The following is a 27,752-nucleotide window of genomic DNA, read 5'->3' on the forward strand; positions in this document are numbered from 1 at the left end:
TACTCATGTGCGCGCTCTCTCTCTCAAAATAAATAAATAAACTTAAAAAAGGGGGGGGGGGGAATCTGTAATACTAACCCTAGGCAAAAAAACCAAAAAACAAAAACGTATATTTAGGTCTACATAGGATTATATCAACAGAAAAATACATAAATATGCACATTAGATTACTACCTGGGAAGGTGGAGGATAAAAGGCAGGAGGGACTCATGCAAGGGGATCAGAGATAAACAGAAAAACGTCTGTAATAAAAACAACATGTGTGCTGTCATCCCATTTATATAAAATTATTTCTGTGTTTTTTTAAAAAACACTCCTCAGCTGACTCTGATGGGCAGCCAGATCTAAGAATTATAGCTGTAATGGTTAGAATTTGGTGCTCCTCAAGTAAAGTCAAGTGTGATTCCTAGACAAGGTGGTAGCCACTGGAACCTTCTGAAGGGAATAGACTTTTTTTTTTCATTTTTTAAAGTTTATTTACTTATTTTGAGAGACAGAGACAGCGGAGTGGGGGAGGCGCAGAGAGAGAGAGAGAGAGAGAGAGAGAGAGAGAATCTCAAGCAGGCTCTGCACTGCCAGCACAGAGCACAACGTGGGGCTTGAACTCATGAAACCGCGAGATCATGACCTGAGCTGAAACCAAGAGTTGGACATTTAACTGACTGAGGCACCCATGTGCCCCTGGGAATAGACTAATTCTTTTAAAGATATTTCAGCAGAGGTGAAGGTGGCCACCTATAAGGAGCTGAGGGGATTTATGGATTTGACAGAAGGTAGGGTTAAGATGTACTGCTCAATAGTAACAAGAAGAAAGCCTACCAGACATCATGCACTTCCTGATATAGAAATACAAAGTACCATCTCTGAAATCTTATTTAAAAATATTGGTGGGGCGCCTGGGTGGCTCAGTCGGTTGAGTGACCGACTTCGGCTTAGGTCGCGATCTTGCAGTCTGTGAGTTCGAGCCCCGCATCAGGCTCTGTGCTGACAGCTCAGAGACTGGAGCCTGCTTCAGATTCTGTGTCTCCCTCTCTCTCTGCCCCTCCCCCACTCATGCTCTGTCTCTCTCTCTCTCTCTCTCTCTCTCTGTCAAAAATAAACAAACATTAAAATAAATAAATAAAATAAAATAAAATAAATAAATAAATATTTTGGGGGTGACTGGCTGGCTCAGCCAGTAGAGCACATGACTCTTGATCTTGGGGTCATGAAGTTCAAGCCCCACTTTGGGTGTAAAAATTACTTAAAAAAATAAAATCTTTTTTTTTTTTTTTAATTTTTTTTTTTTTTTAACATTTATTTATTTTTGAGACAGAGAGAGACAGAGCATGAACGGGGGAGGGTCAGAGAGAGGGAGACACAGAATCTGCAATAGGCTCCAGGCTCTGAGCTGTCAGCACAGATCCGGATGCGGGGCTCGGAACTGTGAGATCGCGACCTGAGCCGAAGTTGGACGCTTAACCGACTGAGCCACCCAGGCGCCCCCCCAAAAAATAAAATCTTAAAAAAAATTGAACCTGATTTTAATTAAGCCTCTACCCCTAATTACCAGATCACAGAAAAACAGGGGCTAGAAGAACATGTTTTAAAAAAGAAAAAACTACCAGAATATAATCAGTAAAATCTAGAATGTGGATTTGACAAATGACCAAATCTTCCATAAATAAATTACCAGACAAAAATTTTATAGGCTAAAAAAAGCCTTGAGACATATCAACCGAATGCAATGTGTAGATCTTGTTTGAATACTAATTTGAAATAAACCAACTGTGAAAAGACATATATGGCACAATTGAGAAAACGTGAATACTGGCTAGTTACTATATTACATTAAGAAATTATTGTTAATTTTCTAGATATAATAAAATTATAGTTTTGCATTTAAAAAGAGTCACTATTTCTTAGAGATACATTCCATATTATGTATGGATGAAATGATATAATGTCTGGAATTTGCTTTAAAATAATCCAGTAGAGGAATGCCTGGCTGGCTTAGTCAGTACAGCATGCAATTCTTAATCTCAGGGTCATGAATTCAGGCCCCACACTGGGTGTAGAGATTACTCAAGGAAATAAAAATAAAATAAAATAAAATAAAATGAGTAAATAAATAAATAGATAGATATTAAAATAATCCAGTAGGCAGAGGCTATAGGTAAACCAGAATTGGCCATATGTTGATAACTGGCCAAGATAATCACTATGGAAGCTAGTCATAAGTAGCTAGTCATAAGTACTAGCTTATTGGACAGCTATTGTAACATTTACTCTTACTCATTACTTTTGAATATATTTGAAATTTTCCCTAACAAAAAGTTATTTTTTATTTTTAAGATAATGTCTGCCTAACTTCAAAATTCTATGAAATTTAGAATAGAGGTCAAGGACAATGTTTATATACAACTCTTTAGGAACTATAATCATGTCAAAATTAATCTGGTCACAAAACACCATATACTATACGATTCCATTATATCATATGTCCAAAATAAACAAATATATAGCCAAAAACTAGATTAGAGGTTGCCTGAGGCTGGAGGAGAGAGGGGTAGGGGGGATAGGGAGTGACTACTAAGGGGAATAGGGCTTCTTTTTGGGGTGATTAAAACACTTTAAAACTGATTGTGGTGGGGCACTTGTGTGGCTCAGTTGGTTAAGCATCTGGCCCTTGATTTTGGTTCAGGTCATGATCTCATGGTTTGTGAAATTGAGCCCTGTGTCAGGCTCTGCATTGACAGCGTGGAGCCTGCTTTGGATTCTCTATCTCCCTTTCCCTCTGCCCCTCCCCTGCTCACATTCTCTCTCTCAAAATAAATAAACTTAAAAAAAAAAAAAAACTGATTGTGGTGATAGATGGGCATATATATATGTGAATATACTTAAAAAACACTGAATTATACATATTAAGTAGGTGATTTGTATGATATGTAAATTATATATCAATAAGGCTTTTATATTTTTTTAAGTCATAAGTCAGATAGAGAAAAACAAATACTATATGACCTCACTTTGTGGAGTCTAAAAAAAGCTAAATTCATTGAAATATAGAATGGTAGTTGAGGGGCACCTAGGTGGTTTAGTCAGTTGAGCATCCAACTCTTGATCTCAGCTTGGGTCTTGATCTCAGGGTTGTGAGTTTAAGCCCCATCTGGGGCTCCATGCTGGACTTGAAGCCTACTTAAAAAAACAAAACAAAACAAAACAAAACAAAACAAAACAAAAGAATGGTAGTTGACATGGAGTGTGGGGGAAATGGGGAGATGTTGGTCAAAGGATATAATCTAATTAGAAGATGAATAAATTCTGGGGATCTAATGTACAGGATCATGACTATAGTTAACAATATTGTATTATTTACCTGAAAGGTGCTAATAGAATAGATCTTAAATGTTCTTACAAAGAAATTGCAATTATGCATGGTGATGGTTGGGTTAACCAACCTTACTGTCGTTATCATTTCACATTATATATATGTCAAACCATCACATTGTACACCTTAACCTTACATGTTATTTGTAAATTATATGAATAAAGCGGGGGCGGGGGGAGAGATGCTTTGTAATTCGCTTTAGTAATTTGATGCTTAAAAAATGCTTTACAATAGGGGAGCCTGGGTCGCTCAGTCAGTTGAGCATATGACTCTTGGTTTGGCTCAGATCATGATCTCACCATTTGTGAGATCAAGCCCCAAGTGGGGCTCTATGCTGGCAGCCCAGAGCCTGCTTGGGATTTTCTCCGTACTCTTTCTCTGCCCCTCCCCCCACCCTGAATAAATAAATATATTTTTAAAAATCTAAAAAAGAAAAAAATGCTTCACAGTAAGATGAAGAAGTACTCCCCTAAAGATATAGTCTATCATATACAGATCCTAATTGGCACTGTCCTTCATTACCTACTTCCTGATTTATTCCACCTGATCCCTTCTTTATGTTAATAAAGGCTAGTCTGGTTTGACAAGGATTTTAAGAACTGACTCATCAGATGGATATTTTAAATTAGTTTTTGTTCACTATTAAGCAAAAAAGTACTGTTGGGTACGTACTCTTTGAAATTGTTTACAGAAGTATAATCTTCCTGAAGGCTAATTTACCAGTCCATATCAAGAGATTTTTAAAAGTATTTAACCTTCAACTAGCTATTATCCTTGTAAAAATTTATTTGGAAGAGCTCATCAGAAATGTGCCCAAATACAAAGATATTCATCATCAGTTTATCTAAAAATTGGAAGAATTCTAAGCAAAGTATATAAAGTATCATAAAATTGTTGAATATATGATACATTCATATGCAGCATATTGTAGTCCTTAAAAGTGTTTCAAAAGAAAAATACTAATGGATATATTGTAAGACTATCATGGGAATAAACTATATACATATATTGTAACAATTTGCTTTTTATAAAAACAAAACAATATAAATATAAATACTAAATATAAATATATAGTATATATGCATAAAAAACAAAGCCAGAAGTAAACTCATGAAATTAATAGTGGGATTATCAATGATTTTTGTTAGTTTATATTATTTTCAAAACTATCCACAATGAAAAATGTTCCTATTTTGGGTAACGTAAGAATTTTTTTTATTTGGGTTTTTTTTGGTAATATAATACTTGACAGTTTAATTTTAATTGCAATATATTCTTTTATATGTGTTTATTATTAAAACACTTGACATTTGTATTTTCTTTCTCCCTTAGGTAGGAAGCTAATTGAGGAAGACACCAGCTTTTCCTCATTCTTTAGAATCTTCCCATCCTGCCCTGTCCCGTGTACCTAAGGAGAATTTTAATAAACATCATTGCAAAGTCTACACTGTGATGCATATCCTAAAAAACATATCTTAATATCAAATCTTATATTTATGTGACACCCTCCCTCCCCAATAGCTTCTGGGAATAGCTTCTAGGTACTCAGTAAATACCTGTATGGCTGTATTTAAACATCAACTGGCAGTATAACCTGTACTGTTATGGAAACTGAGCTAAAGATAAAGTTCTCTGAGTTCAATTTCACAGAATCATACATATCATTTTCAGAGTTGGAGGGCATCTTGGGACAGCTGGGCGGCTCAGTCAGTTGAGTGTTGGACTTCAGCTCAGGTCATAATCTTGAGGTTTGTGGGTTCGAGCCTTGCATCAGGCTCTGTGCTGACAGCTTAGAGCCTGGAGCCTGATTCGGATTCTGTGTCTCCCTCTCTCTCTCTCTCTCTCTCTCTCTTTCTCTCTCTCCGCCCCTCCCCCACTCATGCTCGCTCTCTCTCTCTCAAAAATAAATAAACATTTATTTAAAAAAAAAGAGTTGGAGGGCATCTTTAAAAAGAAAATCATTGAACCAATTCTGTAATTTTGCAGGTAAAAACTCAGCCGTGGAATATCAAGTGACTTGTCCAAATTTATACTGACAGTTAATGATGGAACCAGAATAGTTCAGGCTTTGGAGTTCTTAAGTATATCAATCTAAGTTATAAATATTCTTCATGTCTACAATTTCCAGAACAAGTCTGTGAAGTACATTTAAGGTACAGACTTCATTCTTCACACAATATAATCTAATGGATAGCCAATGAATGGGTACCCTACAAGCATACAACCTTGAATATTTTAAAGCTGATAGTTGCTGAAGGGATCAGGGAAGCTCTTGATATTTCTGATTCAGTATGATCTAGAAATGCCACTTTACAGATCTGGCTCAATGTGGACACCCTCATTGCAAGTTGGATCTAGAAGCTAGATCATGGATTAGTTCAGTTCCCTCCTGAGCCATAAAAGGATGACTTTTCTTTTCAGCCTCCCCTACTTCAGGCTGAGTCTCTCTCAAAGACCTATGAACCATTCCTTAGCACAGAATGCCCAGAAAGCACAACAGCCCTGGCATATACTCATTGGTTTCTTCCTTTAGAAGGAGGGAATTGGACAATTAATGATTATTCTCTCCCCATTTTCCACTATAGCTAGAAAACGATCTAGCTCTTGTCCTAAAGTCTTCATAAATAAAGTCAGAAGATCTACCACCTCTTAGCTAGGATGTTATTTGGACAGAACACCACCCCTCTTCTTGTTCTGCTTTCGGCTTTTATATGTCTCCCACTCCCCCTGCCCATTGTTACATTCTTACCTGTTTGGTTAAATGAATGCCAGGCCACATCTTGCTGCCCCCATCCAGAACAGCCAGCTTGAGAAGCCTGAAGACTGGCTTGGTAGAGAGACTCCAATTCTGAGGTCTCCTGCTCTGTGTCTTGGTTCCAATGTGGATGCAAAAGGATGTGGTTTCTTTCTGGATAGGCTACACAGGTATGGGAATCATGGGGGGGGGACTTCATTCCTGGCCCAGGGACCCCATGTTTAAGCTGAGAATCACAGAGCCTTGTGACATTCACCCAGGAGTCCAAAGGTAAGGAAGTCCCCAAGTCGACACTGCTGCCCAGTTCCTTAGGCCTAGCGTCTCTAACTTGAGATGGCTTTCCTTGATACATGCTTGGATCTGCCAACCTGGGCTGTCTTCCCCTAGAAGTTTCACTATTAAGCAGCCCAGAGTTCATGGCAAGAGAAGGATAATCAGCAGGTTCTTCCCAGGAAGGTAGTCTGTCCCTCCCATCCAAAGAGGGTTGTTGTTGTTTTGCCCAAGGCCAATGGCCTTTCCCTCGACCCTGTGGGAAAGGAAGCTTAGAGTCAGAAGGGGAAGAGTTCTTTCTTAGACTGGTTGGCAAACTTCTATCCTGGGAACCTGTGCCATCCCTTGTGGAGGCACCTTGCATCCTCTGGAATTGCTCTGCTAGAGAACGGACAAGCCCCTTTGTGCTTGGAAACTCTGGCCTATAGGGATCCTCGCTGCCAGCATCCACTTTTGAAGTCAACAAGGTTTTGAGGCTTTTGGCTTGGAGGCATTCGTTAGTCTTCTGCACAGTATCAGGAGAGTGAAGCATAGGTGAGGAAGCAGCAGGCATTACAGTGTGGCAGGCCCTGTACAGGGGAAGGCTGGACTGAGCTGATGAACTTGAAGGACTACAGCCTAGTCTGTGTGCATCTCCTCTCTCAGAGGTGTCTGTTCCAGTTGAGTATGACCAAGGCATCACCTGGGATGAGACAATAGGGTCCCTCTTTTCTTGGAATGGTTGTTCTTGATCAATTCCTCTTCCTTCTTGTGGGAGGAACCTGGTACAGCTGCTGTTGTCACCCTTGTAGCCTTGCAGCTTACTCTCTGGTACATCTAATGGTTCCCAACCATAATGAGCATTCTTCTCAGTCCTCCCTGGTGTTTTAGGTAAGGCCTCCCTGTGGAGCGTAGAGGGGTCAATGCTATCCTCAACTGAAGTCAGAAGGTTCGAGGCAGACCTACTGGGGGAACTGTGTTGTGGGGCAGACAGGGCAGATGACTCTGGGAAGAGTGATGAGTGTGACTCATGGCAGGAAGCAGGTGAGTGGATGAAAGAACTGGCCCCAAACTCTGTATTCGTGCAGGGTTCTAGTTGAGCCTCCCGGCTTAACAATACTTGGAGCGGGATAGGCTGTTCACTGAAATAAATGGAGAGAACCAGTCATAAGCTGCCTTAAATGACAAGATCACTTACAAAAAGACCTGTTCATCTGATTCCCATTTCTAGCCATTCAGAGGGAATGGTAAAAATAAATAGAAAGACAAGCACAAGTACAGTCAACGGTTCAGAGGTTCAAAAGAGAAGGCAGGCACATGGTCAGCTCACACCCAAGCAATAGGTAATATTAATTCTCTTTATTAAATACCCTCACCAAAGCTGCACACAGTAATATTAAATGAAGTCTTTGTCAATATTCTTCACTACCTGTAAAATCCCATTCCAATCATATTCTTCTTGCAAATTAAAAAAACAAAAATTGCTAGTCCCACATGCAGATGACATGAAGGTGAGCAAAGCCTAGAAGTCACTCATACCTAGGGCCCTGAGAGGCAGACCAGCCCAAAGAACCAAAAGCCACATTTACAGAGTACAGGGTGATTTTGGTTCGTGGGATTACACAGAATTCAACTACTTCAAGTGTGTTTTTATAATCTGGATTTGGTTGTATTATTCACTGAGATATTTTCCCAAAGTAATACACTGTGACTCTCCAAAGATTTGGGAGTGAGACTAGGAATTAACTGCATTTACTCAGTTTCTTACTAATAGTTTTGTATTTCTGACCTAAAAAACTCAGTGTTAGAAGCACTTAAATAAAACCTCAATTACTTACATCAAGTGGCATAAGTTTTCTAGAGAGAGTTTAGTTACCTAAATTGCTTATATTCAAAACGTATCTCTGATCAGATTCGCAGATCATCATTCAACTACTAGAGTACACAGTAGGAGAAAAGAAGAAGGAAGATCTCAGCTATTAGCATTAAATTTGAAAGAATACACTCTCAACTTCTGTGGGTAGAACCACCCAGTCACCCTTACAACATTATGAAGACTGCGTCCTTCTACTTCCACAGGGGACCTAATGGAGTGAAACAGACCTGGATTTGAAGTCCACCCCTCTACCACTTACTAGCTGAGTAACCATGGGTACCTTATGCATTTTATCCTCCCTGAGCTTGAGTTTCCTTATTTATAAAATATTACTAAATAATAGACTAATAGTCCCTATCTCCTAAGGTTATTGTGAGAATTAAAGTGTTTAGCTTAGTACCTGGACATAGGCAAATGTTCAGAAAATGTTAGCTGCTCTTATAATATTTATATTCTGAAAACTACTCAGGCTTATTAAAAGCCAAAATTAATTTTAACTTAAACCTACATATTGTAAGTAAGAGCCAAATTCAAAGCTAAAGTGTGAAAGCTATACCAGTGGCCCTGGGGAAGTGCTGCCCATAGGAAAGCAAAACAAAGGGAATCTTTGTGTCTCTTCTCTATGGTTCAATTAGAGCAAAGAATACTGCTTTCTCTGCTTCCATGAGGGACAGAAAGCACTGAAATCCCAAAACAAATCACATGGTTTTTACTGCAACATGGAACAGTTCAGATTGCCATGTCTGAGAACATAATATGTACATATTTAATAATCACATTATTATACCAGTCCAAGGACAAAGTCACCCACAGGAAATATGGACAAATGGTCTATTTATTATGCTATACTTTCTGTATCTTTCTAGGAGCTATTAAGAAAACGACTGGCAGTGGGATGAGTTTTCTGTGTGTCTAATCTGAGAAGAAAATATTTTCAGAGGACTCTTCTCTCTCCTCTGTAGTCACCAAGACTAGGAGAGTTCTGACTATGGAACACCCATGGTCATGTCCTCCCCTGGTGTCCATAAACTACAGTGGATCCCAGGCACTACCTTGTTGGCTGAGGGAGGGCCGCCCCCTGTGAAGGGGGGCAGGCTGAGGGCTGCGACGGCTGCGGCGATGATGATTGCTGCTGCTGCATGCGATCCTGCAGGCTCCGTGCTTTTCGAATACTGATTTGCAACTTCTTATCGACTAGGGCTCTGCTGTGCGTGCTAGAGCTGGCACCATGCAGGGCAAGTCTTAGTTTAGCTAAAATGCAAAAGAAAATATAGCAGAAACAGAACACAAAATACAAACAAAAATAAAAATAAAATTGAACCAAAAATGAGCAAAGATATGCAGTAAAACTCAAAATGTGCAGCAGGAATGCAAGGCATGGACCATGCACATACTGTCCAGGGTACAGAGCTGGCTCTGGCTATAAGGAACATTCATGGAAGCCATGGAGGCCAAACAGATTAATCCAAATTTAAAAAAACAAACAAATAAAAAGCTAAACTAAAATGAGTTAAGAAGATAAACTGGTGCTTCCATCTTAGAGACTGCCACTCTCATCCTTTGCAACTGACCTGTCCGACTCTGGTCTCCACACTTTGCTCCCAACTTCCCCTTCCCGACAGTCAACAGCAGAAATAAGATCCAAATCTGCATCTGTCTTTACAGAACACAGCTTCTTGTGGGTCACATTTAAGAACCAGATATAAATGCTAAGCCTTAGTCCTTCACTGTAACCTTATGGTGCAGCATACCAGGAAAGCAAGGGAAGAACATGAATCATATATGCAGTGCAAAGTCACAGGCCTGGGAAATCACAGCCAATATATTCATTTCTTCTTGCCATAAGCTCCACCTAACTAGTCAGTGACTAGAGAAAGAACAGACTAACCTCAAATCTGACGTCTAACTTGGGATAAGAAGGTAGGCATGGCTGGATAGTTCATCTACAGACTCCTGATGAGGTCATTCCAGTAAATATCCATAGGCCAGATGACAGCGCAGGGCACACTTAAAAATCTGAAGGGCAACAATAGCTAAAGGGCCTCAGTTTGGGAGACTGACAGTGAGGAGACATAAAAGCTGTTTTCATCCCAACTGAGCGATGACACTAATAATACCTATCTCAAAGTTAGTCAAAATTGCCATAGCTGTAGCAGTTAGAGTTACTTACAGATAGCTTCGTTACAGAGAGCCAAAGCTGCAGCACAGTCTCCCTTCTGTTCCAGATGCAGCGACTCTTCAAACACTGAATCTGCCTCTCGCAAGGACCTCTCAAAGCCGTCACTCCTCCCTGAAAGGGCCAGTACTTTTCATTTTCATTACAATTTGTTCCACCTTTTTCTAAGTAGTATTGTTTCCCTTAAGGGCACATAGATCCTTGCTGCTGAGCCTTTGATCTACCCTTATTCTAACTCTCCATTGCTATGAAGAAGTCTCTGAAACATGTAGGACATCCATTTTTGCCTTAACCAAGACATTGCCAAGGCCATGAAAAAGGAGTATGTCATTGTCCACCACATATTCCAACTCCAAGAGCTCTTAAGGGGGTCCCTCCAGAAAAGAACACCGTATTGTCTACAGCAGAAGGGTGGATTCTTATGCCTGGAACTGACCTGTTTCCACAGTGCAACAAGATACATCTTGCCAACCAGTGTCAGAATGCCCCAGATCTCTACAGAGACCTCTACTGCTGTGTTAAGGCAAAAGTGGTTTCACTACTCTGTGGAAAGCCATCTGTAAAATTTCTTTCCTACATCAATTCACAGTCCTCTCTGTACCACCCTCAACTGGAAAATTAGTACACCTCTTGGGCACGGGTGCTTTACAGTTCCTAACCTCAATATATCCACCAGGGCAGTTGAACAGCCTTTGTTGTTGGTTTGCAACCACATTCCTTTCATCAGCACTCCTAAGTATTTTCTTTTATCATGCTCTTGCTTGCAAAACCTACTGCAAAAGTCACTTTCCCATAGAGGGAGCATGAAATATTCCTTCCTCCCCTGAAAGCAAATGTGTACCAAAGCAGGTGCAAAAGAGTTCAAGTACAGTGCCAGATGAAAAAGCAAGTACTGCAAGGTCAACTTTTGTAAAAGAACGCTCAAGTTTATGTGTCCCCTTGGCTCTTACTCACTCATAAACTGGTAGTAAGCTGTATTGTAAATTCACTCACAATGGTGAATTTTGGTGAGTTTTCACATGCTCACAAGAAAAAAAATATCAAAATGTCAGTCATTTCTCCCATAATCTCCCCATCTTCCACTTACCTCCAACTTGACATGGTAAGAAAGGCTCTTCCATACCCCTAACATTAATTTCCTAATTCACTGTGGCCTTTGGAGAGCAATGGGAGGGCAGTGAAGTAGTAAGTTGGTTCTGAAGAACTTGGCATTCAGGTTCTATCCCACATCAAGAGATCTGATACCTACCCTCCAGGCCTAAGGTCTTCTCATAATATTTGACAATTGGATCTATATAATCTTTATAATGAGAGATGATAGTGAGAGCCATCAAAACAAAAAAGTTTCTCTATAGATATACAGGCACACTACAATTGATCACTGTACTAGATTTTAATTCTAATCCTCTAGAATCTTAGCACTCCATTCCTTGCTCTTCCAGGAGATTCTGAATCAAAGTGTATGAAGAATTAACAATGAAATGTGGCCAGGATTCCCTTTCAACTTTCATGTACTGCCCAACTAACAAAGGAAGGAAAAAAGGTAAGGGAAGGAGATGAGTACAGAAGCATAATAACCCCGAGACCCCAGTGTAATATAGCTTGAGGACAAAAAGGGAGAGAAGACTATCCAAATGTAGGGACAGCTAAGGAACTAGGAATTTAAAACTAATTTGGAAACAGATACAATGCCTTGGGAAATATAAGGCAACAATTACCTCAAATCAAAAGACAATAGGATTAGAGGAGAAGAATGGCCCCAAATAGGCCCCCAAATTAGCCCAGTGGGAAGTGGGAAGTGGTCAACAAGAAAGCAGTCACCCAAAATAGCAAAGACTCCTATTCTTTGCACTATTTTAGCATAATGTTACATCTGGGGATTCTGAATAATAAGAATAATAAATTCATTTTATAGAAAGATACAAGTTCCAGGAGCCTATTTAAGGTATAACTCCTACTTTTCCTATTTTAAACTCCTATTTTGAAGACTAATCTCTTTTGGTACAAAAGGACATCCTAAAGCAGTGAAAGGAAAAAAAAGTAACTAGTGTGGGGCAGTTGGAGAAGCATCATAAAGTCCACAAAAATTGTATGAGATTGGGAAATGAATCATCAGAGGATCAAAAGGCAATCAAGCTCTGTGTTCTTAGAACCTGTTTGGTAGACCCACTTCCTTAAAGCTCCAGGTGGGAAATTTCAAGGGTATATTTCCGCTGAGCAAGTAGAATTTCCCTTATCAGTGTGGCTTACTCACTGCCCTGTTCTGCTATTTCTGAATTGTGATTAGCTTTATTTACACCTTCTACAGTAGAGATGTGCATGGGAAATATTTTTATGAATAATACTATCTCTCATCTATAGACTTTTAATAGATGAGCCCCAAATCAGTGCCTGTCTTCCAATTAACAGGCTTGTCACCTCCTACTTCAGCTAGTTCTCACTAAAATGAGTGAATTATGATAAAATACAACTTAGCTAAACAGAAGACAGGAATTTATAAGCCTGAATATTTTTTTCTTTCCTCTCTTCTCTGTCCCCATCACCCATAACCTAAAGTTCAGAACAATTACCCTGATTCTGCAGTTCATCCAAGTCCATGAAGCGACTGGGATGAGGGTTAAATCCTTTAGCTGCCTCTAATTCCTTTTCCCGTTTCCTGCGAAGTTCCTGTTCCTGGGCCCTCCTGGCCACTTCCTCCTGCAATTCATCCAGCTCGCTTTTGGAAGAGAGCTCCCCACCTGGAATACAAGCAAGGGAGAAGAGAAATTGCCACATTTCCATAACTAATATGAAGCACCTGCTGCATTTATGGCCACTGCATTGCCTTTCCTTTAGAAGTCTTTATTCATTTTGGAATTCATGTTTTGGATAGTGATTTCCATATCAGATTCAGGGTGAGATCTGGGCTATGAATTATAATGATAATGATGATAATGATAAAATATTTATTGAGTGGCTTTATAACAATGATAACAATATAACATTTGTTGAGCATTTACTATATGATGAGCACAGTTTTAAGCAGTTTTACATTCATTATTTAATTATCATGACAACCTATGAAGTAGATACTATTATTGCCTACATTTTAGGAAAGAAGAAACGGACACACAAAGAATAAATAACTTGCCATGACAACGACAGTAAATGATGGAGCTGAATAAAGTCAAATAGGTTGGGGCGCCTGGGTGGCTCAGTCGGTTAAGCGTCCGACTTCGGCTCAGGTCATGATCTCAAAGTTTGTGGGTTCGAGCCCCGCATCAGGCTCTGTGCTGACAGCTCAGAGCCTGGAGCCTGTTTCATATTCTGTGTCTCCCTCTCTCTCTCTGACCCACCCCTGTTCATGCTCTGTCTCTCTCTGTCTCAAAAATCAATAAAATAAATAAAATAAATAAATAAATAAATAAATAAATAAATAAATAAATAAATAAAGTCAAATAGGTTAAATTCATAATCCATACTCTTAACTATTAGAGAGCATTCTCAACCATGTGCTGCCACTGATTCATTGGGAAACTTCAAGCAAGTCAACTTCTCACCCTTAATTTCTACCATCTCTTTTAAAGAGTTTATAAAATATCCAGTATAAATTCAATTTTATAAATGTTCATAGATGGAACCAAATAGATCCCAAAGGACATCCATGATATATTAAGTGAAAATTCAAGTGACAGAATAATATATATGACTTCATTTTATTTTTTTAACGGTAGTAATAAACATATCCATATACTTACATAGGCATACAAAAAATGTAGAAAAACATATACCATGATGCAAACACTGGTTCCTTCAATTTGAAGAGGGAGAGGGCAGGTTACTAAATTGTTGGACTGATTTTTACTTCCGTAACTTTTTAAAAGAGTGATCAAAGTTACCAGGCAAAAATTTTTGTTCTGTGCCAAAATAAAATGATAGGATCAATTGTGAGCCACAAGTATTCATGCCTTTGTATACTAAGGGTCTCCTATACAAAGAGGACAGTATGGTGTGTGAGGAATTTGTTGTAACTCTTTGCAAAATATCTTTTACCAGTGGAGGAATAATATTGGTGGATTCTATCCAAAGTAGTCCAGAATTAGGGCTATTAGAGATGTCATGAGACTCGGTCTTTAGTGACCTGAAAAGGTACTGGCTATCTAAAGAAAAGAGAAGGGGGAATAGGCTCATGCATGACCACAAGCTTCTCAAAGCAATGTTAGTCAACGTGAAATAAATTAAAATGTAGTAAGTAAAGCAAATGTATACTTTCATTAAGAAGCATGAATTTCTTCCATGGGTTTCAAATTACAACCTACTCCAGCCCAGGATTTCAGAGATACCTGCTTCTATTGGCATTGTTCTGTTCTGCCAGATGTTAGCAACCTACTGGCACTCACACCTAAAAGAATTCATGCCTTGTCATTACTGCTGCATACTTCCCTTCCAGCCACCTCTGAGAACTTTTGGTGGCTATCAAGAGAATTGGCAGTCATACCATTAAGACTGGTCTTACCTCTACAGGCTGGTACACAGTATTCTGTCCACTTCTTCCTAGTAAGCTGACCACAGAACTACATCCAGAAGCTCATTAAATCAGACCATAGTTAAGGTTTCTGCCCACATATTCTACTCCCAATTGATCTAACAAACCAAAAAAAGGGGGGGGGGGGGATGAAGGTTGATCTGTAAGTTAGACAAGTAGCTCCCAGAACTCCCTAGTTAGACACTCACCACCTTCCCTTAGCCATTGCAAAAAGTCTCTATCTGGGGAGATTGCCAATGTATCACCTCAAATTTCAGCTTTAAGTAAGTAAAGGATTTATTTTAAACCATTTAGACTGGGTCTCTACTTAAGTGGAATATGTACTGTAAGTATATATGTGTATTGTGAGAGGAATGTAAAAGGGAACTAAAACCTCTAACTACCTCAAATCTCTACCCTCAGTGTCTCACACCTGAAATTCCAGTATTCTTTTACCTTTAGGCTTTGACTTTAATTTTAAAATGCTAGTTTCTCTTAGAAAAAGCATGCTTTAAACTATTTCCAGTCATTTACATTTAGTATGAAGGAGTCAGATCATTCCTTGAGAGCTCATTTTAAGAAGGAGTATGAGGACACAAGACACACTCAAGAAGGGAACATAGGGATACTGGACAGGATACAGAGGCAGGGATAAGGATAGGTTTAGGTTTACTTATTCCCCAGTTTTGCCTATAGCCTTCACATCCCCCTTTGTCATCTCAATTCATAGAACTAAACACTAAGAAATCCATTCCCATGAGGCTTCCTCTACACCAAAGGCAAAAACTGGCGAACTTATTCCTGTGAGGAATGCAGGTGCTACTGACACAGTTCACCATATTTCTGTTCCTTCTTGTTCCAGCAAGGGCTCTTGCCAAGGTGGAAAGAACAATCAGGAAAGCCATGATGGAGAACAGAAAGTAGATAAATCCAAAGATGGGACAGCTCAAATGCCTCCGTATTTACATAGTGATGAAAACTTAAAGTACAACCATCCTCCAATTTCAAATGTGCTCAGGTAAGGCTATTTCCCAAATAGATTTGGCAGTCAAATCCAGTCCTCCAAGTCCAGTGTCTTTCTGCTTACCTGAGAGGTGCTGATTTTTTGCCCAGCTACTCCTGGATGCTGTGGAGTCCGCCTCCAGTATGCTACTGCTGTGAGACTTTGGGATGTGACGCCAGGAAGGTGCCAACCCAGCTGATCTCTTAGCACTTGGATCCCTTCAAAAGACAAACCAGAGTCTAGTGAAAACATCAGAAGGATGTCAACTTGCAACATTCCTAGGACTAAATTCCCTCAAAAACCAATAAAACATCAAACTAATATAAAATTGAAGTATCTGCTAAACTACCTCTGAAAGTAGTTCCCCCATCTTATCTCGTCTCATTCACATTTTGTGCATCTAGCACAGTGTCTGGCAAAAAAAACATATTCAATGAATCAATAAATATAAGCTCTCACATGGGTTGCCTTCCTCTTTCTTACACCTTTGTGGCCATCTTCTCATGTGTAAAACTCAACAGGGTCCTATGTCAAGGGATGAGCAATGGGAAAATATGAGGGTGTGATTATCACCTTTGTAGAAGACAAAATCACTCTTTTCAAAGCAGCAACACTGTTAGGAAACTTGCCTCTGTGGCAACTTAGTAGAAACAATGTAGGAAAATCTAAAATTTATGGGGCTCCTGGGTGTCTCATTCTGTTGAGCATCCAACTCTTGATTTCTGCTCCGGTCACGATCCCAGGGTCATGGGATTGAGTACGCTATCAGGCTTCGTGCTGAGCGTGGAGCCTGCTTAAGATACTCTCTCTTTATCTCTTTCTCTCTCTCTCTCCCTCCCTCCTTCCTCTCTCCCTTTGCCTCTCTCCCATCCTCATACTCTGTCTCAAAACATAAAATAAAATAAAATTTACAAAGCAAACTGGGCCCTATGGACAGGGCACAATGAGCACTACTAAACCATCAATGTTATCTTAGAGAATTATGAATATCATTGGCTTCATAAAACACAGAATCCCTGTGACCCTTAAAAAAAATAACCTACCCTAAATGAAAGGCAAGAATAGATAACAATTGTATTTACTCTCTGATGATAGGACTATATGTTTTGATTCACTAATTCTTCCATTTTAAGTTATTTACTAAACTATTTTACATGTAATAAAGTTCTTTCTCAAATGCCTTTGCTCCTTCTCCCAGCAGAGGGTGCTGTTGCTATAGAAAGTTGAGAGAGCACCCCTATGTTTATTGCAGCATTATTTACAACAGCCAAGATAGGAAAGCAATGAATGAATAAAGAAGATGATATATATACACATATATAATGGAATATTACTCAGCCATAAAAAAGAATAAAATTTTGCCATTTGTGACAACATGGATGGACCCAGAGGGTATTATTATGCTAAGTGAAATAAGTTAGATAAAAACAAATATAATTTCACTTACATGTGGAATCTAAAATATAAAACAAATGAACAAATAAACAAAAACAGAAACAAAAATCACAAATACAAAGAACAAACTGGTAGTTGCCAGAGGAAAGGGGGAATAACCGAGGGGGGTTAAGAAGTATAAATTCACAGTTATAAAATAAATAAGTCACAGAGATAAAAAGTAAAGCATAGAGAATACAGTCAATAATATTGTAATAATATTCTATGGTGACAGATGGTAACTACATTTATTGTGGTGAGCATAGTGTAATATACAGAACTGTCCAATCACTATGTTGTATACCTGAAACTAATATAACATGGTACACCAACTTTATTTCAATTTTGTTTTATTTTTTTTAGGTTTTTAGTGTGATTGTTTTTTTAAATTTTGTTTAAATCCAAATTAGTTAATATATAGTGTGATTATGGTTTCAGGAGTAGAATTCAGTGATTCATCACTTACATGTAACACCCAGTGCTCATCCCAACAAGTGCCCTTCCTTAATGCCCTTCACCCATTTAACCCATCCCCCCCCATTTCAATTTAAAAAAAAGAAAGAAAGAAAGTTGATAAAGCACAATACTTTGCCTGCAAGATGGTAATAAAGTCCTTTTCTCCATTTATCTGACTTGAAAAGCCTCTTGGTGACTCACATTGCTGCAAGGGACAATGAGGCAATTCAAGAACCAAACAATACCTGCAGACACTGGAGCTTTCAGGCAGGGCTGCATCCAGGCTGATGGGGCTGCTGCTGTTCCTCTCACTGCTCTCATAGCCAGATTCCATTCGTTGTATTAGGCGAGGGTGCTGTTCTAAAAGGTGAGAGCCTGGCCTTGCTGGGCCCCAGGGCTTGTACTGGGGGCTTGGTCCACCAGTTTTAATGTCGTAAGCAGGTGGCTTGCTTAGTTCATCTGGCACAAATTCTTTAGCTATCCCGATCAAAGGACAAGTATGGAAAAGGAGGTAGATTTAGCATCTGCCTCAAATTAAACATAACCAACCCTCCCTCCAGCTACTCATTCACTGAACTCCTATCTCCAAAAGGCTCAACATCAGCATATAAAAATGCACCTTACTGACTCTACCAGAAAATCCAGGTTTTTTAAATACATAAGTCAACTTTATTCAAAAGCCCAATTCTTCTCTATCTCCTCACCTGAATCCTCAGAAAAGGGGCTAAGCTGGGTATAGCCACAGTGCTTCCTTTTGTCCTTACTAAAGATACTGTCAATATTCAGAGACTCCCGTTTGGGTCTCCACGTTGGACGATACTTGCTAGAAGAACTGGATTTTGACTCACTGCTGGTACTCTCTACTTCCCAGTCACGAGAATGTAAAGGCAGATTTCTAGGAAGCTTTTTGTCAGTTTGGTCTCCTCCCTTCCCCACGCAGGGAGATCCTAGGTTGGTCTGAGAAGCCAGTGATGGTCTGTTGTGAATCATATTGCTGACTGTCTCTTTAAAATCCCTTAGTCTATTGGTGCTGCTAGATGGTTTAGAGGCATTCCTAGGAGCCTGCTTCTCTTTCAATGTTTCTCCTAAAAACACAAAGAATGAAACAAATATAAATGTTTAAAGTGATCACAGATACCTAGACCCCAAAGTGTAAAAGCAAGGAAAGCCCTTTGAGCAGAATAGAAAAGCCAGTATGGACTATGACAAAAGCTGCCAGAGTGAATGAAAAAAGACAAAGAGTGCAGAGTGGCTTGCCTTCACTGTGGTACCCTGAGGCCTGTGGCTCATCGCCTTTCCTCCTAACCCGGCCAGAGTTCCTCTTGCGTTCTATCAGTGACCCTTTCTTGGATGTGAGTTTCTGATTACATTCACTATCAGTCAGGTGTCCTGAAAGAACAAGGAAATGGGGGTAAGCTGGTATCTGAAACTTACCTCCATCCTCTTGAGAACCTAGCTTCCCTTTGGGATTCACAGCAGTGCCACAAATTTGGTATACCCATGAATCAGAAGCTGTAGGGGCTAAGGCTATCTGATTTAAGTGTAGCAGGAATCTCTCAATAGATAAATGCGAAGAAGCTCAAGTATTTAATGGGAGCTTCCAAATTTATAATGTCTCCTGAACAATTACCAGTCTTGATCCTGCCCGTAGTCTCTCCCAGTGACCCAGAAGGACACATTACTTGCTAATTTTTAAAACGTGACAGTTTTAAAGATTGTATAAAAATGTCATGTATCAATATGTTTTCATTCTCATAAATAGAAGATAGAGCTTTCCTTTTATTTAGCAACGTATCAAGTAAAGCCTAACTTTTATTATACCTAGTATTATCCAAGTTGCCCCAGCCTTTGCCCACAAGAGGTCTGATTGTGGGTGGCTCCCTCTCCCCACCTCCCATTCAGTTCTAAACCTTCCTTAAATGTTAATCATTTAAAGTTAGGACATTTGAACTCTGCATAATTCTCATTCCCATCCACAATGAGTGCTTTACCAAACTTGGCTTCACCCAACGTGGCTTCACCCAGATATTACACTTCAAAATTCCTCAGTATTGATTTCTGGGAAGCCCAGAAAATACATAACTTGCCCTGCTTCACGCCCATAGGATGTAAATATAGGAGTCTGATTTGATAACAGCAAAGGTCAGATTCTAAAGGATATAATCACCTGAACTGCTGGAAGCCAAAAGTGAATTAAGCAATTGAATTAAATTGGAAGGCAGGTTTAGGGACAATCCTCTAGGTTTTCAAATGAACCATGAACTGTTTTCATACATTAGTATATGAAAATTCTTGTACATATTCAGGTATCAGCACTGTAGTGACATGTCCATCTCTTTTCAATCAATCACCAATGTAATCTTTTATTGCTTTATATCTGATCCTTTGCTACCTCTGGGCCCAAAAAAAAAGATTTAAGAAAGGAGAAAATCACTTGGAGCAACTAAATCTGCAAATGTTAAACCAATGAGAGTATGCTCCCCTACCCCAGCCATTCACAAACCTTTAACATAAACCTGACTCTGCTGGAAAATATGCCTTGTTTATCGTGTTATTTGGCTTCTCCCTGACTCACAGTTTCAGAAATATGGTCTTAAAAAAATCATACTTTGCAGTAGTCATCTACACAATAGTCATCAAAAGAAACCCAACATGAGTCTGACCAAAGCTCTAGGTCCAACTGCCAATTTATAAGAAATACAGAGAACAGAGAAACATGCTAAAGTTTAACATAGGAATACAATCAGCAAATTTTAGAATATGGGGAATCTATAGGACAAAGTACCTAGTTGTTCAACAATAAACTGCAAGGAAAAAATGGAGGAGAAACCTATACTGTAAAAGAAACATAAAAGACTTATCAATTCATCTCACTGCATAGACCTCACTTGGATCCTGAATCAAGCACACAAACCATTAAAAAATAACAACATTTATATTTGGATATTTGAACACTCCATTGGTTACTTAGTGGTTTTTAGGAATTATTGTTAATATTTTTTAAGTGTGATAATGATATGTTTAAAAATGATTTCTCATGTTTCAGATATACTAAATATTTAGACACATTAAAATATTTATGGAAAAGGTGATAATATCTGGAATTTGCTTCAAAATAATCCAGGAGTAGTGAGAGTAGATAGAAATACAGACAAAACTAGACTGGCCATGAGTTACAATTTTTAATTTTTTTTTAAATTTTATTTTACAGAGACAGTGTGTGTGAGCAGAGGAGAGGGGCAGAGAAGGAGAGAATCTTAAGCAGGCTCCACGCTCAGCACTGAGCCCAATGTGGGGCTTGATCCCACAACCCTGGGATCGTACCTGAGCCAAAATCAAGAGTCGGATGCTCAACCGACTGAGCCACCCAGGCACTCCAAGCATGAGTTATAATTACTGATACTAGTCAATGAGTCCATGGAAGGGTAGTATACTATTGTGATACTTTTGAAAATGTTTAAAATTCTCTATTTAAAAAAAAAAAGGTATTTACCCAAAGAATACAAAAGTACTAATTCAAAGGGATACATGTACTCCTGTTGTTTATAGCAGCATTATCTACAATAGCCAAATTATGGAAATGGCCCAAGTGTCCATCAGCTGATGAATGGATAAAGAAGACACAGTATATATACATATATATATATATACACAATGGAATATTAGTAAGCCATAAAAAATTGAAATCTGGCCATTTGCAATGACATGGATAGAGTTAGAGAATATTACACTAAGAGAAATAAGTCAGAGAAAGACAAATACCATATGATTTCACTCATATGTGGAATTTAAGAAACAAAACAAATGAACAAAGGGAAAAAAGGAGAGAGAGAGAGAGGCAAACCATGAAACAGACTCTTAACTATAGAGAACAAACTGATGGTTACCAGAGGGGAGGTGGATGGAGGGATGGTTAAACAGGTTAATGGGGATTAAGAAGTGCACTTGTGATGGGCACCAGGTGTTGTACAACAAGTGCTGAATCACTATATTGTACACCTGGAACTAATAATACACCACATGTTAACAACTGGAATTTAAATAAAAACTTTAAAAGGACCACCAATCTGAAGCCATGAACTCACTAATTCCCACATCTCTAGAGTATGGGCACTGTTCTGTGTATTAGGTGATAAATTTTTCATCTCATCAATCAGTCACTCACTGTTCTTTGTATGCCCTGTATTGATTTCTTCCACCAACAACAGGTACACTCTTCAATAGAAGAACAGAAAAATTCCAGAATGTTCTCCACATAGAACTCACAATAACAAACAAGCTAGCTTTCTTTCTTTGGCCTTTCTATCCTTCAGGAAGCAAGGTGATCAGCACACATCCATGCCCATAAATATACCCCTGCTCTCAAAGCCCTTCACTTAAGATAAAGCCTGGCATGAGAACATGATGAGGTGCAAAACCGTAAGGGTTTATTGGGACACTATGAGAAGCACAGGGATCAAGAATACAGCAAAAAAAAAAAAAAAAAAAAGGCAGATTTTGGAATAAACACTCACATTAATAATCACATTACAATCATCCTTATTGATATGCTACTGTTGATAGGAAAATGTGCAATGGCACATCATCATTCGGTCAGAGTTGTGTTGCTTCTTTTCATCCCACCCAATTACCCAAGTTCTCCCTTTGCATGACAAACGTTTCTGACTTGCCCCAGTTTCTCTTTCTTGGGAGAATCTCTGTGCAGGAACTGAATCAGGCAAGCAGGGTCCACTGTAAAACTCCCTACCTGTGTCCCGACTGCTCTGAGACGTGGAATCATTCTCCACATTATAGATGACTGTCCCCTGAGATTCAGAAGAGAAGTGACTGACCACAGACTCATGGTGGGAGTGTTTGTAGGGATAGCTCTCCGTTGAAGAATCTGTTCGAGTATCACTTGAGATGGAGGGCTCCCTCCCTGAGGGAAGGAGGAGACACATATGCCAAAGTAAGGAAAGAGAGAAGGACAGTGACAGAGAGAAGGCAAACAGCTGGATGGAAACAAAGGTCCATAAGGCAAGAACTTCCTAGAAGGAAGGGTGAGAAGGATATACCAGAGCCATTCTTCCCAACACCCAACTTCCATATTGCCCAGACACACAAAGAATTCCTCCCACTCCTGTCCCTACCTTGCTGAAGCCCTCACTTTGCCTGCCACTGTGAAAAACTGTGGGGCTTTTAGAAAACCTATGGGAAAAGTGGAAGAAAGGAAAAAGTTGTGAAAGTAAGATCTATTTAGATGGAGAGTCCCAGGCCGACCTGGCAATAACTAGTTGTTCCCCATCCCGTAATTTTTTTCCTATACTGCCAGAAATGTCACTTTGATTTTAATTGATATTGTAAACATTTTAATATATCTGAGAAATTAAGTGGCTGTTACTTATACTTTAGAGTAAATTAGTTCAATCAGACTACTTTCCTCTGAACAACTCACTGAGATGAGCACAACAGTGGAAATGGGTGTTTGACTGAAAGGAGAAAAAGTAGAGCAGGCCTGAGTTGGGTACGAGGCTGGGAAGAACACCAGGTACCAAGCAGGAAGGAGGTACAAAAGGGAGGGGGAAAAATTCCAAAGACAAATGTGTCCTCTTTCAAAATTATACTCAAGGACAATCCTAGATCTGGAAGACAAAAAGAATATTTCTTTTTTCTCCTTTTCAGAAATCAAGCCAAAACCATTAGGGCTATATTTCTAATATATTATAAGCCTCTATGGGCTAGGCTGAGACTTTAGCCATCAAGCTGCAAATTGTTGCTACAGGGGAACAATTTAGGCTGCAACCAACTGAATTAGAAGCAAACTGATTCACAGGCTGAGGAATACTGCTACTACACTTGACATCTTAAAACAAAAATCTCTTATCCCAAATAAAATGATAAGCTTTGTAGTAACTCATATAATTTTTTCTTGGTCTTCACAACTCAGTGAAGTCACTGTTAAGTTGCTAGTAAGAATCAGTCATCTTTACTAATACTGGAAGGTTAAACACTGAGTTTCCCTCACAAACTTATTATTTCAGTCTAAATCAACCTAATTTCCTTCTCACTTTTGAATCAGGGCCAGGTGACTTAGGCAACACATTCTTGAAGGCTGAAAGAAACAAAGCCTGGCACACTTTGGGCTTCAACACGAGTTGGCACTTCTTTCTATCTCTAATGGATCCCCTTTCTATAAGCTAGTTATGTGCTAGGCTCATGATTAAGTATGAGTTCTAACTGTCCAGTGATCACATTGGAAGGGAGAAGGAAGAGGTAAAGAGCTAGGCTGCTCACCTGAATCTTCACTATCGTAGCAGGTCTTGCTGTACGACTGGAACTCCACTTGGGGAGGCAGGTCCTGAGTAGACACTGGGGTACCCTGCGGGTCTGCATAAAGCAGTAGCAAAGGCTGATAATGCCCCTTGATGCATTTGGTCACCACATCCTTCCATTTCGGCCCAATCTGAACCAGAAACAATCAGAAAAACATGAGTTATACTTCATATCCACAATTCAAAACATATCTTCCTATTCTGTTTTTCTAAAGAAAATAAAAGAAATAAAAAAGACAAGAATTGGGTAAAGAGACCACAAAAGAGACCTTAGACCTAAATTTCATGAGTTTTTTGTTAAGTCTGTTTTTGTTAAATCTTTTTAGAAAGCAATGGCACCTTATAAGAGATAGGAATGATGAATAAAATTACTTTCATTCCTGTGAAACAACAATTCAGTTGCGAAATATAAATAAAAGTACTCCAAGGTGAACATGCTATGTGAAGGGACTTCAGCTGCCTTGGTGACCAATTCCTTTTCACATATAAAAGCCCTGGCTTGAAATTTACAATTCTATAAATTATATAATTTTCTCCTAAATATTAAAATCACTTTTATGAATCTAAAGAGCAGGCAGAAACTCTCTCACAGACTGCTTTAGAATGAATGACATTCCATTTCAGAGTTCACACGTGACAGGACATAAATGTCAAACTGCTTAGAATAGACAGATGAACCTCAGTCTTAGCTTTGAACTGGATTCAGCACTGCCAAAGCAGTGGAAAAGAGTGACAGAAGACCATGGAAACAACAATCCAATCAAATCTCTAAACTCACCCTCTCTTAAACTTGAACCAGTCACATTCTGAGATGGTGTGCTCTGAAGAGTTGAACAATTAGCATAGTGCTTATTTCATAATAGATGTTCATTAAATTTTTAACTTAGTTATTATTTTAACTAAAAAAAATATGCTTTTTTAAAAGTTTATTTATTTATTTTAGGAGAGAGAGAGCACAAATGGGGGAGGGCCAGAGAGAGAAGGAGAAAGAGAATCCCAAGCAGACTCCATGCTCAGCACAGAGCCTGACATGAATCTTGATCCCACAAACCATAAGATCATGACCTGGGCCAAAATCAAGAGCTGGATGCTTAACTGACCGAGCCACCCAGGCACCCCAACAAACATGCTTTTTATATACAAATCTTATTTAATTTCTTATAAGGCATGTATTATTTTTCAAATAAAAAGGCTAAAGCTCAAGGAATTCATATAAATCAGCCAAAATTACAACAGCAAAAAGAGATAGAGAATCAGGAAATTTGACAGAGTTTACCATTTGTGAAAGACAGGGCTAAAGGTCCACAGATTGGTGTAAATTATAGTTAGGAGTCTTCTAGCCACCAGCCTTTATCAAGAAGCTTCCTAACTCATGCAGATCCTTTAACGACTTTAGTCACAGATTCTGTGATTTAGATAGTACCAAGTTTCCAGCTTTAAATATCCTCATAGCCCTATTTTTTTCTACATGATCCCCAAAACATGTTAATCTATGATAAGGTACTTCAGGTAAGTACCAATCAGAGAACAATTTATAGCAGCCCTAACACAAAGTATTCAAGGTATTACCTAAGACAAAGTATTACCATTGATAATTCCAAGTTTGAAATTCTGAAGTTCATGCTAACCTTCTAACCTAATTTGAAGCATTAAACTGTTCTCACTCAAATCAACCACTTAATACAAAAAAAAAAACAAAAAAACCCAAAACCTGTCAACTATAAACATAACTGTGCTGACTGCATGGTGAGAGGATTCAGAGAAAATAACAGAAAATATATCGATCTATCTTTGAGGAACTTGTCATCTACTGGAAAAGACTGATACTCTCATAAATTCAATAGATAGGTAAGTAAACAGACATCAAAATTATGAAAATAAACATCAAATACAAGTAATTATCCTTAGTTTTTTGTTGCTGTTATCAAACACTTCAAGAAGGGCTTGAATATTCCTACCTCCTTGACATGAGCATCATCAAAATACATCCATTTGCGGATCTTTGTTTGGAAAAAGAATGTAGAATAATGTTTGCCATAGTAACAGATCATTCCTACTAAGTACAGTTCAGACTGCTTGGCCCGATCATCCGTCACTCTGAAAAACAGCTGTGGGGAAAGAAGAGAATGAAAAAAACAGTCAAATACTCAGCCCTCTCACATCAATCTCTTAGCACACTCCATCATTTCTTATTAACGTACTGACTTGTTTCTCCATGCTTCATTCTAAGATTTTTCCTAGTCCATATTAATCATCAGAAATGAACCTAAAAAGACAAAATGTAGGGAAAAGAAAGACGGATAGTGGCCAGTAAACCGGTAAGGTGGTGATGTTTCTTCATAACTTACAATATTTTATTGCTGGTGCCTATCGTAAGAGGATTCAAGAAAGTAGAAAAACACAAAATAAAACAAAAACAAACACTGACGTTTCAAAAGTTACTTACCAGCTGGCACCACAAATATAAATTTCCTGCTGAGACCCTAACTAAGGGGTAAAGAGTCCCTTAGGAAGAGCAATACCACCATGCTGATTACCAGCATTTCACTGCTGTATGTTCTAGCAGATATACAAAAAATTTTTGAAGAAAAGAATGCTGCCTTGAGAAACTTATTTGAATGAGAAAATCATCATAGAAATAAAACAAAACTAGAACAGTACAGAATATGTAGACTAAAGGAATTTAGAAAAAAGAGATTTAATTGTGTATAACCTACTCATGTCAGAGATTCCTTGGGAAGGAGACCTAAAATAAGATTCCAGACAGTGCATTCATTCTCACTTGTAACTTAGTGATATTAAAGAATGACAAGGAATCTCCTTAGTCACAGGACTATAAGAGAAAGAAACCAGTGAAAGGAAACCACAGAGTTTCTGGCTCTTCTCTTGAACTGAAGGAAAACCCTGCCTATACTAGGGCGCGGAGCTGATAAGGTAAAAGATTCCAGGTCTGAAGTCGTTTTCCCTATTTTCTTGAATAGATGCACAGAAAACTGCTAACCTACTGAATTCTTTTCCAAGCTACTCCATTACCTTTGCAACAGACATTGGTTCCTCACTGTGAATTTTGTATTCTAAAACTCAGGTCACCAACTTTTACCCCTTCACCTCCCATAGCAGCTCTAGTCAAGACTGCTCACTTCTTTGACCTTATTACCACCTGTGGTAGACTACACCTCCCAACTCTACTTTGTATAAACAAGCAATGAGTAGAGTACACAATAACTCTATAAATTGCTTGATTTTTATCAGTAGCTAAGCTCTGTCCATCCTGTCTTTCAAGACCAATTTTATTCCATTTTTCCTAAAAAGTCTACACCACCTACACCTATAAGTATATACTTACACTAGGATATAAGTATTCACTGCCCTTAAGCAATACTAAGACACAAGAACTAAGTCAGAGATAAAGGTAATTAATACTCACATCACCCAGCTTCAGGCAGGTACCCAGGCTGTGAATGACATCCTCTGCCAAGTCTGAGTGGTCCGAGTCCCATACCAGCCCAATTGTAATAATCTGTGGAGCATTCATCAACACACGGCGAATCCGAATCCTTTCTCCACAGTTACTCTGAAATACATATATAAGGCTGGTTTGAGATATTTCCCACTGGC

The 27,752-nt window shown here is 38.8% G+C and overlaps 1 protein-coding gene across 26 annotated transcripts in view; it reads right to left on the reverse strand.

The window, feature by feature from the left end:
• The window catches only part of USP54 (ubiquitin specific peptidase 54), a 128,394-nt gene that overhangs the window by 8,938 nt on the left and 91,704 nt on the right, over positions 1 to 27,752 (reverse strand). For 13 of the 26 annotated variants that reach the window (XR_008292265.1, XM_053207487.1, XM_053207482.1 and 10 more), the window contains 12 exons: positions 27,562 to 27,708; positions 26,093 to 26,242; positions 24,097 to 24,265; positions 22,571 to 22,741; positions 19,081 to 19,212; positions 18,528 to 18,908; positions 18,069 to 18,300; positions 16,018 to 16,151; positions 12,997 to 13,164; positions 10,421 to 10,555; positions 9,303 to 9,501; positions 6,120 to 7,516 (listed from right to left, as the gene is read on the reverse strand). Coding sequence is in view for 24 of the 26 variants with exons in the window: in XM_053207487.1 (XP_053063462.1) it covers positions 6,120 to 7,516; positions 9,303 to 9,501; positions 10,421 to 10,555; positions 12,997 to 13,164; positions 16,018 to 16,151; positions 18,069 to 18,300; positions 18,528 to 18,908; positions 19,081 to 19,212; positions 22,571 to 22,741; positions 24,097 to 24,265; positions 26,093 to 26,242; positions 27,562 to 27,708 (3,415 nt within the window). In the remaining 2 variants the exon portion in view is untranslated. The other 13 variants (XM_053207491.1, XM_015067687.3, XM_053207495.1 and 10 more) reach the window with 11 other exon arrangements.

Source organism: Acinonyx jubatus, chromosome D2, assembly GCF_027475565.1.
Source record: "Acinonyx jubatus isolate Ajub_Pintada_27869175 chromosome D2, VMU_Ajub_asm_v1.0, whole genome shotgun sequence".
NCBI lineage: Eukaryota > Metazoa > Chordata > Mammalia > Carnivora > Felidae > Acinonyx > Acinonyx jubatus.